This window comes from Lissotriton vulgaris, chromosome 7, assembly GCF_964263255.1.
Source record: "Lissotriton vulgaris chromosome 7, aLisVul1.2, whole genome shotgun sequence".
NCBI lineage: Eukaryota > Metazoa > Chordata > Amphibia > Caudata > Salamandridae > Lissotriton > Lissotriton vulgaris.
This window is the reverse complement of record NC_141695.1, coordinates 769,328,169-769,341,771: the sequence shown is the minus strand read 5'-3', so window position 1 is coordinate 769,341,771 and position 13,603 is coordinate 769,328,169. Positions and strand designations below refer to the sequence as shown.

At 47.9% G+C, this 13,603-nt stretch overlaps 1 protein-coding gene across 1 annotated transcript in view; it reads right to left on the bottom strand.

The window, feature by feature from the left end:
• TTYH2 (tweety family member 2) overlaps nucleotides 1-13,603 on the bottom strand; it is a 384,443-nt gene that overhangs the window by 216,000 nt on the left and 154,840 nt on the right. Inside the window, exon 2 of the mRNA XM_086930996.1 lies at nucleotides 10,546-10,718. Coding sequence (XP_086787122.1) covers nucleotides 10,546-10,718 — 173 coding nt within the window. The remainder of the gene's footprint in view (nucleotides 1-10,545; nucleotides 10,719-13,603) is intronic.

Below are 13,603 nucleotides of genomic sequence, written 5' to 3'. Positions count from 1 at the left end.
TAAGCTTGTACTCTTATTGAGGAGAGATATATTTTCAGACAGATGAATGATTGGTTGGATGTATGGGTTCAATATGAAGTTTGGGTTTTAGTGCCAACTGGAGAGAATTTTATTATAGTTGTGAATATAATCACTGTATTCCCTCCAAGCAGCCAAGTTCTGGAACCTTCTCCCCGACAACATCAGGCTTGAAACTAATCATCTGGCCTTCAGGAAGCTACTGAAGACATTCCTGTTTCACTGAATGACTTCACCTTAATTTCAGGTTTTACAGCGCTGGGATGCCTTAGGGTAGCCATGCGCTATAGAAGAGCGTATTCATTCATTCATTCATTGTGTTTTTCCCATGTAATTAAATTGGATGTTATTTATCCCTATGCTATCTAAACTAATATGACGCCAATAGACCTGTGTTTTTATTTGTATGATGTGTTTTTGATAGCATGATAATGGATTGTAACATTGTGCTCTTTTCATATATTTGTGTTTTTATTCAGATACATATGAAATTTTTTGTTTGGGAAAGGGACAAGCATCTACACTAGTCTTGACAAAGGTGGTGCATATCTGGCAGCACACCGAAACGCGTTGACGCCACAGTTTAAGTTAAATTCGAGGAGCTATTTTGTCAGCATTCACCGTTGCGATTCTGACGTAGTTGCAAATAGATTCTGACAAATTAATGTTTTTTGATGATTTTGTCAAATATCACTTGATACCGTCTGTTTCGTGTTTTTTCTTTTATGTTTTTCTTTTTAGGAGTCAGTCGATTATATGTATATGTGAATAACTTGTTATGAGGACATTTTAATGCAGTTGTTTTTAATCCTAATATCAATTGATAATAAATGTATACAATTTATAACAATTTGAATCTACTGATGACGCTGATGTGCTTGCACTTATAACTATGTGTTTCCCCTTATTTGGTACTAAGTATGGATGGAGTGTTAATTATTGAAGATTGACTGTGACTAAAGGTTGTACTGACTCCAAGAGAATTACTATTTTATGTTGATTGAGAGAAGAAGCCTTCAAGCTTTTTCAGACCTCCGAACAGTGTCTCCGTCCACCCTTATGCTAAGTCAGTGACTCCAGATATTGCTGTGGGCTGTAAATGCACAGGTACATTGAAGGGTCAGACTGGCCAATCGGACAATCAGGCAGTTTCAGATGGGCTAGGCTGACAGAGCAGTGGGTGTGCTGGTTTTGTGTGTGGACCTGTGGTGGGGTGCGATGGTGGTACCATGCAATGTGGATGGACCAATCACGCTTTGTGGGTAGAAGAGCATGGGTGTGTCAAAGTTTTTATCTTTTTGACCGAACATAGTAAGTTTCACTGTTACATTTCTTAAATATTACCACACACATTGCCTGCAGCAAACATAAATGCATGTGGGTCCTACCACTCAGACTACCCACAAAGCATGTCTAAAAAAGTAGAGAATTGTTCGATAAGCTAATTTGGGACACTGCATTAACTATCCAGTTCATAAATTTACCCCACTTTTATTTTGATGCCTGGGCTCATTTCTTCCCCAGTGCGACCGCGTCGTGGTTTCGCGCGCCGCTGACAGAAGTGCGGGGAGGCAGAGGACGGAGTGCGGGAGGCCTCGGGGAGAGAGCGGTGTCCCGTATGGTACTGGGGTGCGCTGCCTGACTAACCAGAAACCCAAAGCGGCGTTCTGGCCTGAGGAGAGGCCGGGTCACAACTCAGGAGTAAGAGGTAAGTGCCGGGTTCTCTGTCAAAAAGGTCCACAGGTAGACTCGGAGGTTGAGTCCTTTCCCAGTCCTAAGACCGGCCCTTAACTTCATGTCCAACTGCAGGACTTCCACCGCAACTCAGCACTCTCAGCCGGGCTGCGAGCTCCGACCCTTTCATTGTTTGAATAGGGGGCTGCTCCAAACTGGTGACCCCTGACCCTGTTTACAGGCCAGGTCGCCCCCCGCTACTGCACAGCTCTACCAGTGTCTCCCGTGCTGCCGCTGCCCCCGAGTTCGGTCCTGCTGTCTGCTGTGCCACGGTATTGTTGATATTGTGCTCTGCCTGCTTGCCTGCTGTACTGTGTTCTGCACTGTTTTTATTGTGCCCAGTTTCTGTATTTGCTCCGTTCTGTTTTTTGCTCCTTCCTGCTGCCTCCGTTGCCTACTTCCCCCCTTTCCTTCTGTATCCCCGCCACTGCTCCCCTGCGGCCCCGCCCCCTCTCCGCCCCGCTCCCGCCTCCTAGCTGCTCCTCCCGCCCTTCTCGCCTTAAATGGCGGCCGCGCGCAAGAGGCAAGCCCGTCTGCGCCCGTCCGTGCCTGGACCGCGCCCAGCACCAGAACCCCTAGACCCCGAAGCTGCCAGAACACCAGCCCGCACTACGACTCCGGCACCCTCCACGCACTCAACCCCGGACGAGATCACTACTGCTAACGGGCCACCCCAAAGCGCACCCAAGGACCCTTCACCTGCCGGAACTGCAGCTTTACCAGCATCCGGCCCGCCAAACCAGCAACCAGAGACCCCAACCACCTCCGATGCATCCTGCTCAACACCCGCTCTGCTCGCAAGCACGCCATCGAACTCTGGGATCTCATAGACTCAACCACTGAGACGTCGCCTTCCTGACAGAGACCTGGCTGAACGCCACATCGGTACCCGACATCGCCATAGCCATCCCAGAGGGCTACAAGATCTCCCGCAGAGACCACGCCAACGGAGTGGGAATCGCCATCATCCAGAAGGACACCCTCAGAGTCTCGACCAACACCGACGACACCCTCACCACCGCCGAGCACATACACTTCCAGATCCACACCGAACCAAACACCACCCTCAGATGAACACTCGTCTACACACCACCCAGACCCCGACCACAGTTCAGCGACACCATCGCCGACCTCATCAGCACCCATGCCCTCGCCTCCACGGACTACATCCTCCTAGGGAACCTGAAATGCCACCTCGAGAACAAAAACGACGCCAACTCCACTGCCCTGATCGACAACCTCGCAAACCTCGGACTCAAACAGCTCGTGACAACACCCACCCATGACACTGGCCACACACTGGACCCCATCTTCTCCGCAAGCCTCCACGTCTCCTTCAACCACACCACCGAACCCCACTGGACAGATCACAGATGCGTCCACTTCACCTTCAGGAAACACACCACACACCACCACACCCAACAGCTGCCACGCCGCCGCTGGAGCAAGATCACCGAGGACCAACTGACCACCGCCCTCGCCCTGGAACCACCAGCAGACCCCACCGACCCGACACCGCCGCCATCAACCTCAAACAGTGGATCTACAACTGCGCTGATGCCCTAGCCCCACTCAAGACCTCCGCAACCAATCACACTAACAAGAAAGCCGTATGGTTCACCGAAGACCTCGAGACCTCCAAGCGCACCTGTCGGAAGCTGGAAAAGAACTGGCTCCACGACCGAACACCAGACAGCAACACCGCCCTCAAGGATGCCACCCGCAGACACCACCAACTCATCAGAACCGCCAAAAGGACCGCCTTCAAGGACCGTCTGGACAACAACGCACACAACAGCAAAGAGCTCTTCAACATCGTGAAAGTACTCTCCAACCACGGCTCCAACACCAACGACATTCCACCATCTCAAGACCTTTGCAACTCACTGGCCACCTTCTTCCACCGCAAGATCACTGGCATCCACGACAGCTTCAACACAGACACCCCCACCTCCGCCGTCGAGACCACCACCCGGCAACCCCCACCCTCAACAGTCGTCTGACCACCTGGTCCAACGTCAGCGACAAATACACCATCAAGACCTTGAACTCCATCCACTCCGGATCCCCATCTGACCCATGCCCTCACCATGTCTTCAACAAAGCCTGCACAGCCATCGCACCACATCTCAGGAAAATAATCAACATCTCCTTCGAGACAGCAACCTTCCCGAAGAACTGGAAGCACGCCGAGATCAGCGCCCTACTGAAGAAACCCAAGGCGGACCCCAAAGACCTCAAGAACTTCAGGCCCATCTCCTTGCTCCCCTTCCCGGCGAAAGTCACGGAGAAGATCGTCAACAGACAGCTGACCCGCCACCTCGAAGACAACAACATCCTGGACCCATCCCAATCCAGCTTCCGCAGCAACCACAACACCGAGACCGCCCTCATCGCCGCCACCGACATCAGGATCCTCATGGACAAAGGATAAACAGTCGCCCTCATCCTCCTGGACCTATCAGCAGCCTTCGACACGGTCTGCCACCGCACCCTAACAACACGCCTCCATGACGCCGGAATCCAAGAGAAGGCCCTGGCCTGGACCACATACTTCCCGGGAAAGACACCAGAGCGACCGCCTCCCACCCTTCGGCTCAGAGACCACCAAGATCATCTGCGGCGTTCCTCAGGTCTCCTCCCTCAGCCCGACGCTGTTCAATATCTACATGGCTCCACTCGCCCACGTCGCACGACAACACAGCCTCAACATCATCTCCTACGCCCACAACACACAGCTGATCATATCTCTCACCAAAGACCCCCACACCGCCAAAGACAAACTCTACACAGGCATGAAGGTTGTCACTGAATGGATGAAGGACAGCAGGCTGAAACTGAATTCGTAATATGCAAAAGGGGGGACAGTGGAGGACGATATTTACCGGGGTCCAATGTACGTGTCCAATGAGCAATATACAACAATTGTACAAGGTTCCCCTGAGGAGGAGGAGGGAGGACGGGGAAAAAATTTGAAAAACAGCCACTCTCAGGAGTGTGCAACAGGGAATTGAGTAAACCCTTTTCGGAATTAGGATGCCTCACACAATTAGAGGGTTGGACAACAGTAGCCATCCGTCCAAATAACTGTATCGTGTCATCATTGGCCTCCTGCTCCAGCGGCAAGCTGGCGGTGCAATGCTTGCCAGGCAACACGTAGTGTTACTCTTTTGGTGGAGATCTTCTATTCCTGGCCAATGGGTGCATGCGTGTGAGGGACCTAAGAGGTGGGATTGTGAGCGTGAGTGAAAGTTAAAAGTAAGTCAGTAGAGTCCATTAGAACATTTTTAATCAGGTGGCTCACTGCTTAATTAAAATTGATAAAGGGAGGGGTAGCGGAGCACAACAATAAGGGTGATGTGGCTTCGTTCGACCCTCGCCTATAGTGTGGTCAACATGTTTCACGCCAGTTAAGGCGATTCTTCAGGACCTATGGTTGCTCATCAATTAATGCGAAGTCTCCCCCAAATCGAAGAAACTTCCATATACAACCTGTATGTCAAGGCGGCAAGTGCTACTGCAATGGTCCTAGCCCTAAACCCATGAAGGTCGGGCCCCACCGACTGTCCCTGGGAAGGCCTGAGCGGCGGGGAGTCCCCTGGATGCTCTAGGCGGATGGCGGGTCAGAACCTACCCATCCCACGGCGGCGGTAACACAGAACAGCCGGTGACATACAGGTTGTATATGGAAGTTTCTTCGATTTGGGGGAGACTTCGCATTAATTGATGAGCAACCATAGGTCCTGAAGAATCGCCTTAACTGGCGTGAAACATGTTGACCACACTATAGGCGAGGGTCGAACGAAGCCACATCACCCTTATTGTTGTGCTCCGCTACCCCTCCCTTTATCAATTTTAATTAAGCAGTGAGCCACCTGATTAAAAATGTTCTAATGGACTCTACTGACTTACTTTTAACTTTCACTCACGCTCACAATCCCACCTCTTAGGTCCCTCACACGCATGCACCCATTGGCCAGGAATAGAAGATCTCCACCAAAAGAGTAACACTACGTGTTGCCCGGCAAGCATTGCACCGCCAGCTTGCCGCTGGAGCAGGAGGCCAATGATGACACGATACAGTTATTTGGACGGATGGCTACTAATGTCCAACCCTCTAATTGTGTGAGGCATCCTAATTCCGAAAAGGGTTTACTCAATTCCCTGTTGCACACTCCTGAGAGTGGCTGTTTTTCAAATTTTTTCCCCGTCCTCCCTCCTCCTCCTTAGGGGAACCTTGTACAATTGTTGTATATTGAAACTGAATTCGGACAAGACGGAGGTCCTCATCCTCGGCCCCACCCCATCAGCCTGGGTCGACTCCTGGTGGCCTACTTCGCTAGGAACTGCCCCGGAACCCACCGACCACACGCGCAACCTAGGGGTCATCCTCGACTCCGCCCTCTCCATGACCAAGCAAGTCAACGCCGTCTCTGCGTCCTGCTTCAACACCCTCCGAATGCTCCGCAGGATCTTCAAATGGAACCCCTCCGACACAAGGAAAACCGTCACCAAGGCCCTCGTCACCAGCAGACTGGACTACGGGAACGCCCTCAACGCAGGAACAACAACCAAGCTCCTGAGACGGCTGCAACGCGTCCAGAACACCTCGGCACGACTGATCCTCGACATCCCCCAACGCAGCCACATCACACCCCACCTAAGAGCCTACACTGGCACCCCGTCGACAAGAGGATCACCTTCAAACTCCTCACTCATGCACACAAAGCCATACACAACGCCGGACCGGCATACCTCAACGACCGACTCAGCTTCTACGCCCCCACCCGCAGTCTCCGCTTTGCCAACCTCGCCCTCGCCACAGTGCCACGCATCCGGAAAACGACCGCCGGCGGCAGATCCTTCTCCTACCTCGCTGCAAAAACCTGGAACACGCCCTCCACCGACCTACGGCAGACCCAGGACCTGCTGGCCTTCAGAAGACACCTCAAGACCTGTCTCTTTGATCGGTAGCAGCCCCCTTCTCCTCCCCCCCCCCCTCCCTCCCCCTTCTCCTCCCCCCTCCCCCCTCGCCTCCCTCCTCCCCCCTCCCCCCTCGCCTCCCTCCTCCCCCCTCCAGCCTTTATAGAAACCATATAGAATTCCATAACTCGAAACACAACTGAAATGAAAGCTACCAAACTTGCCACACACTATTTACTGTATGTGTGTGCTGTTCAATATAGACTAATCTTGCTTCAGCGGTTTCCCTTTTCCTTACTGGAGACTAGTTACACTTGTCAAATGTATCTGACAACCTTATATTTGTAACCACAAGAGAGTAATATTAATCTATAAAACAAAATGGAGATGTGGCATATTAAAACTGATATATCAAATAATTAAAAGTATATATATATATATATATATATATATAGGACATACATACATACTCACACGGCTGCATATATACACATATATGACATCCAGCATCTTTTACCCAATCCTGCATCATCAACAAACAGCAATGAGCAATCAGCTTGTCCTTTTAGGTCTGGCCTATGAGATAATGTTATTTTGATAGACAGACTATTGTTTTCTCCCCGCAAGTAAATACATATTACACAAACATATAAGTGATTTCAGTCAGCAGACTTCATCCATTGTTAAATTCTCATGTTCCTTCTGACCATCACAACGTGGGGCAATAGCTCAATCCATTTTACCTACTGGCTCCCTTCACTATGTGCGACTGCATAAAGCCTGTGCACATTGATCATGTGTGCCTAAAACATATTATTTTCTCTTCAGTTGCAAAGCAGGTTCAAAGTGTACTTTTTATATTCTTTCGTTTTTAAAATGAACTTCTAATGCTGGCAATTTATTTGCCCACACTACATTTGAAACTTTCTTTTATGAAGTGTTTAAATGACATAGCAACATTATATCTATCTGCGATTTGAGTGCTTTTTTAGGTGCTAATTTACTAGTGTCTACTTCACAAATAATAAAGAAATGCACAGCACAGAACAAATGCTTGTTTATAAATAAGGCTCCCTGTTTTCCGTTTTTACTGAAGTTTAAAGATAAATACAGACAGAAAACCGTTTAATTTCGTACCTGGGTTTATTTTTAAATATGGATACAAACGAAATTTGGGTGCATTTTGAGTGATTCTAAATACACTTTGCCATGACTGCCCAGGCCAATAACTGTAGATTGATATGTAAGGAGGTGGAAAAAAGAAAGGAATTTTAGTAAAGAGGATTAAACAGCAGTAGTACGCACAAGGCTGATACTGAAATGTGCATATTTTCATATAAGTGTATTGATTTATCTTTTGCAGGTGTTCAGATCACTGAAACCTTGCAGGCATTCAAGCATGACTGCATATTTATTAGTTAAATAAATGTGGAAATATACCAGTTTCAGCTTTATTTTTTCACAAAACACATAATAAATATGGATAAATACAGACAAATGTAAAAAAAAAAAAAAACATAAAACCGGGAGCCCTATTCATAAACATCACTGGTGAAACAGGCACATCCATTTATTTTTTACATTTTATTGCAGACAGAACAAGGCCATATTTGGGAGATGCCGTATTTTCATTCTTCGCTATTTCTTTGCGTGGTATATTCTTGCATTAAAAACTAAAATTAACCACAGCACCAGCTTGCCATGGCCAACCTAAATAACTTTGCCAATGCTTGTTTTGAATGGTGTCTAACTGAGATATGAAACTTAGTGCGACATCCTTACCTAGACACCCCCTTTGGAATGCCAAAACACGCCTTCACACCCGAGGGGTCCACCTCGCACAGCCATCTCAAGCAGGCCCCATCTTTTATTTTTATTTTTATTTCAACAGTTTTATTAGCAAATTTCCATATATACATACAGTACAGTGGTAGCATTGCCTCGAAGCAGCTGTCCTGGGGAGGATGCAGCATGAACGGACTTTGCATAGATACTTGAATTCTTTCTGCAGAGCCGGTCCGGCTTTCTGTATATTTCAACCCTATTATTTTCAATGAATTCCATATGCACCAGCTACACAGGAATGCATGGCTAAGCAGCCAGCTGCGGTCTTGCCTGGTCCCTCCCTGTGTTCTTTTAATATCAGTCATGTGAATCCCCACTCTCCACCCCCACCTTCCCCCTTCAAACGGTGGCCTGGTGGGGGATCTCGTGACCTCCGGTCAACTGCACAGTGAATGAGCGGGGAACCGGTCATGGGAATCGTACTCCACCTCTAAAGATTTAATTCCATTAACAAGCACTGTCAAATCTTGTGATGCCGCGAATTATCTTTAATTTGTGCAAAGTAGAAGCTGCATCACGCTCCTGCTATTAGAAGGGGCTGCATAAAAGAGGTCGTTCTCTGCCAGTGGGCACAGTACCTGCCTTGTTCTTCGCTTATAGCTCTTACACCCCCCGCCATTCACCCCCATGCTCCATCGGTTTCCTAAAACCTCTGCAGCATCAGTAGAGCTGGAATAGAGTCAGTTACATGTCCATTTTAAGGAAGATACAGGCGCCTGGTGAGTTTGCATGTTTCCATGGCCTTGTTTCTGGGTGGTCTAACTCAGGTCTTGGAAACACCAGAGCTTATTTCTTTAAACTTGCTCTACCGTCCCAGGGACCAAGAGCGATTTTATCTCAATGCTCAGACTGACCTCTTGGGTTCAAATTTTGTTTAGCGACCCCCAGCATTCCATACACAGCGAGAGGTCCAACATGATATTAATATGTTTACAGATCTTCATGTCCACAAAGATGCACGTCTGACTGTAAACATATAAGTGCGCAGGAATCCAAGTCAATTGACCTACATATTCATAGAAGGTGAAGATTTGTCAGCCTATACTTGCCTCTGGCCAGTGTTCAGTATTTAAAACAATAAGTCCTGGGCCCAAACTTGTGCTCAGAAGAAGCCAGCACTGGAGAAGTTTGCAGAGCCGAATACCAAGGCTGGGCTGTCTTGTGTTCCCTTCACATATCTTTAACCCATCAAAGACACTCCCTGCACCTCTTTCTCACTCCTGCACTTTCTTTGTCCTCTCTGCTTCCTCTGTATGGCACTGTTTTCCGTCTTTCTATTCCTCCTTCTTTCCTCCTTTTGTGTTTTTTCTTTTGTTGTGGGTGAAAGCGTGATGAAGATAAATAAGTGCCGGAGCCCAAAAACAATTGCTGGTGAGCCCCATCTGCAATCACCGGCTCAAATTAAGCACCGTCTAAGCCTACGGGTATCCATAACCATGTGTGTCTGACTGTGAAGATGTGCAGGCCCATATGTGTTGGACTATGAAGATCTAGAGGTCTGTCCATGTGTGTCACATGAAAACATACAGGTCTATATGTCAGACAGTGAAGATTTACAGGTCCATGGATGTCATAAGAAGATCTACTGCTCAATGTGTGTGACTGTGACGATCTAGGTCCATGTGTATCATGTGAAGATCTATAGGTCCATGGCTGTCTGACAGTGAAGATCTACAGGTCCATATGTGTCTTGCACTGTGCAGACCTACCAACCCATATCATTTAGGCATCTGATGTAGACATCATACCAGCCTGAGTGTGGCGATGTCCCAGACCCGACATGTGTGATGTGCATCTCTCTGTTTTCACATATCCCAGTGTGTCCATCTCTGACCAGGCCATGTTTCCAGCTCTCAAGATATACCCAGGCCTCCCAGTAGGTTTCACAAAGCACGGCGATTCCCGTCCCCACGTGTCCTAAGCCACCCGCCCCTGTGAAATGTGAGTCACTGTAGTCCAGCACCAAAAGATATCCAACCCAGAGGGAGAGACAGCAGCACAGACACCATCTCTCCATCAACTTACCAACAGAGGAGTCCGGCCACCACGGCAGTCCAGGTGACGCAGCACGTGTTGGGCCTCTTGGTCTGCGTTTGCTCCTCTTCATGAGAACAGCAGGCGCAACACAGGTAGACAACAAGCAGCACAAGGTTAAGAGCCAGGCACGCGGCGGCCACCAACGCAAAGAACAGCAGGGACTGAAAGACACAAGAGAAATGCACACAACGTTTAATACAGAGCACAACCCCAGGAAAGGCAGAACGACTTTAAATACAGAGAAATGCACGATATGTCGAATTCGATCTGCTGAAACTGAAATGCGCGCTCTGCTGACCATATCTAATCAGACACCAACTAAATCAGAGCACTTTCACTAGTGCACACATGTTCAGCAGCTTCGTCACACAGGGACGATTGAAAGGTTCTCTAGTAGCAGCACGTGCTCTACATCCCGGAGTTGTAATAATGAGCAAAATGTCTTTCATATAGCACTGAATAATGTGCAAACAGCTGTTAATAATGTTACTCCATGTATTGACCTCAGAAGGATGTAGACCCGAACTTGGGTTCAAATTAATGAACTGCAGGTAGCAGCAGAGTCCTGAACAAGCCATCTTGTTGGCTTTTTATGCCACTGTACTGCTCAACAATAAAACAATAATTGGATAAAGACAGGGCAGAGTATATTAGAGATGACAGAGTACTTTTAATCTGTGCAGAATGAAGGACCATTAGCACACTCAAGGTGCATATGATGTCCCTTGCATTGCTACAAGGAGCCGCAGGAGCACCGCAGCACGTTCATCGACAGGCCGAAGAAGTAGGACCACATCAACCCACCCTGAGGCAACTTCACTCAGCATCATCGGTAAAACCAGAGTGGCTGACCGGGGCACCATGTCCGGTGGCCCCAGCAAACCGAAGCCAGGACAAGCAAAAACAAGGCAACAAGTATTCTCAAAGTACGCATCCAGGATCTGTACCAACACTACTGCATCATCAGAACTGCCCAAAGCCTGCTCCAGTTTAAAACAGAATAAACAGAACAGAATGGCTGGATAGGAAAAGTTTGTATCGTTAGTATCAGTCACGCAGTCAAAATGTACTACGTTACCAAGGTCTTCTGTACCAAAAACAAATTTATTTAATTTTTATCTGGTTTTTAGATTTATCAAAACGCATGGGCAAACCAAAGACTGTCACGACAGTGAATACATGAATACAGTATTTACATTTATACACACATACCAATATACATTATTTACAAGGTGAAAGAAACACAATTGAATAAAGACAGTTGTAAAAGACACACCAAAAAAAAGGCAATAACATTAATCAATATTCAAACATTAATTGTATTTATATACAGTGAGAAAATTCCTACAAAAAGCAAGGGTACAACCAGTCCATGGGGATGTGAAACCAAAGGACAGGCGGGGACAGATGGAGTAGTACGCCTGCCTGCCTGACAACACTGTGGTTGATATTTATATTGGGTTGCACCACTAGGGTCCCAGGTGGTATTTACTTTCTCTTCCTAGGTGCACCCTTTTGAATGACCACAGGGTGGGTATGTCGACGCGTTTCGAACCAGATTATTGACGGTTCTCTTCAGGACGGGGACTGGGAACAATGAGTCTGTAACAATATACAGAGTGGGTGTCAGGGTTAGATATCATAGTTGTGTGAAAAAACTTTTAGCAATGACTCCACACCATGAGAAGACTTTTACCTGCACGTGGCAAAGAATGTGCCTTGGTGTCGGTAAATCGCCGGGGAAGGGGTTGATTCTGTGAAAACATACAAAATTGGAGCTTAGCACCCTGGTCCGCGGTGGAACTTTCGGGCTATACTGATACATATCACCTAGTGCCATCAAGGACAAGAGCTCGTACCTGTGGTTAGCCGGTTCGGGTTCTTTAAGGTTTGGTTGTCCGCCACGCGGTACACACACGAGAGTGGGACTGCTTACATATTGACTATGTTTCGATGTGCAAGCTGAAAATGACACACAGAAATCGGCGCGCGAGATTAGACAAGTACTTCAGTGTGAGACAAATTGTGTAAGTTGCGGAGCCGAGTAACAATTCCTACCTGAATAAGTAGCTTGTGCAACGTGTAGCATCTGATGTCAAAGAATCACTTCAGGGCTGGTATATAAGTGAGCCGGGACCTGCGTTACAAGAAGGCAAGGGTAATTAAACCAAGCTTTCCCGTGGGGCGGGGGTTCATGGCGATATGGCGCTTAGCGCGCTTTGGCAGGGAACCTGCAATCCACTTACTTTATCAGGAGGATTCAATCACTCGGAGTATCTCGGACTGGAACACGCACAGTCTGTTAGTGTGTCTCAGCGCTGGCTTGAATATTTGAAAACTCCCGGGCCTCATTCTGAAGTTTGACACGTCCAACACTGGCCTGAACGAAATGTCTGAAATTTCCAGTCTGTGATCCACTCCTTAGTTCCTCGGCTGAGCTTGGTTGTGCTGCTGTTTTTAACCCGGTTGTTTATTTTCTGCATAATAGTCTGTACATGTTGTACATACTATGATTGTTGCTGCACTGTCTTGGCACCCTGTCCAACAGTTGGTGGGTTCTGAGTATTCCAAACTCACTATGCCTTGTTGACATAGTGTCCAACCCGTAGTCAATCTGATTGTAAATACCTATGCCCCGGTATGATCACACGCTGTACTCACTAGGTCTTGGGGACACAATGCCCAACAAAAGTCTGTCAATATTTATCTAAAAATGGCCCGAACTAAATGGACCATGATCCTTCACTCACTCCGCCCCCTAGCCCTCCCACAAGCCAACCGGCCCGGGAGTTTTCAAATATTCAAGCCAGCGCTGAGACACACTAACAGACTGTGCGTGTTCCAGTCCGAGATACTCCGAGTGATTGAATCCTCCTGATAAAGTAAGTGGATTGCAGGTTCCCTGCCAAAACGCGCTAAGCGCCATATCGCCATGACCCCCCGCCCCACGGGAAAGCTTGGTTTAATTACCCTTGCCTTCTTGTAACGCAGGTCCCGGCTCACTTATATACCAGCCCTGAAGTGATTCTTTGACATCAGATGCTAC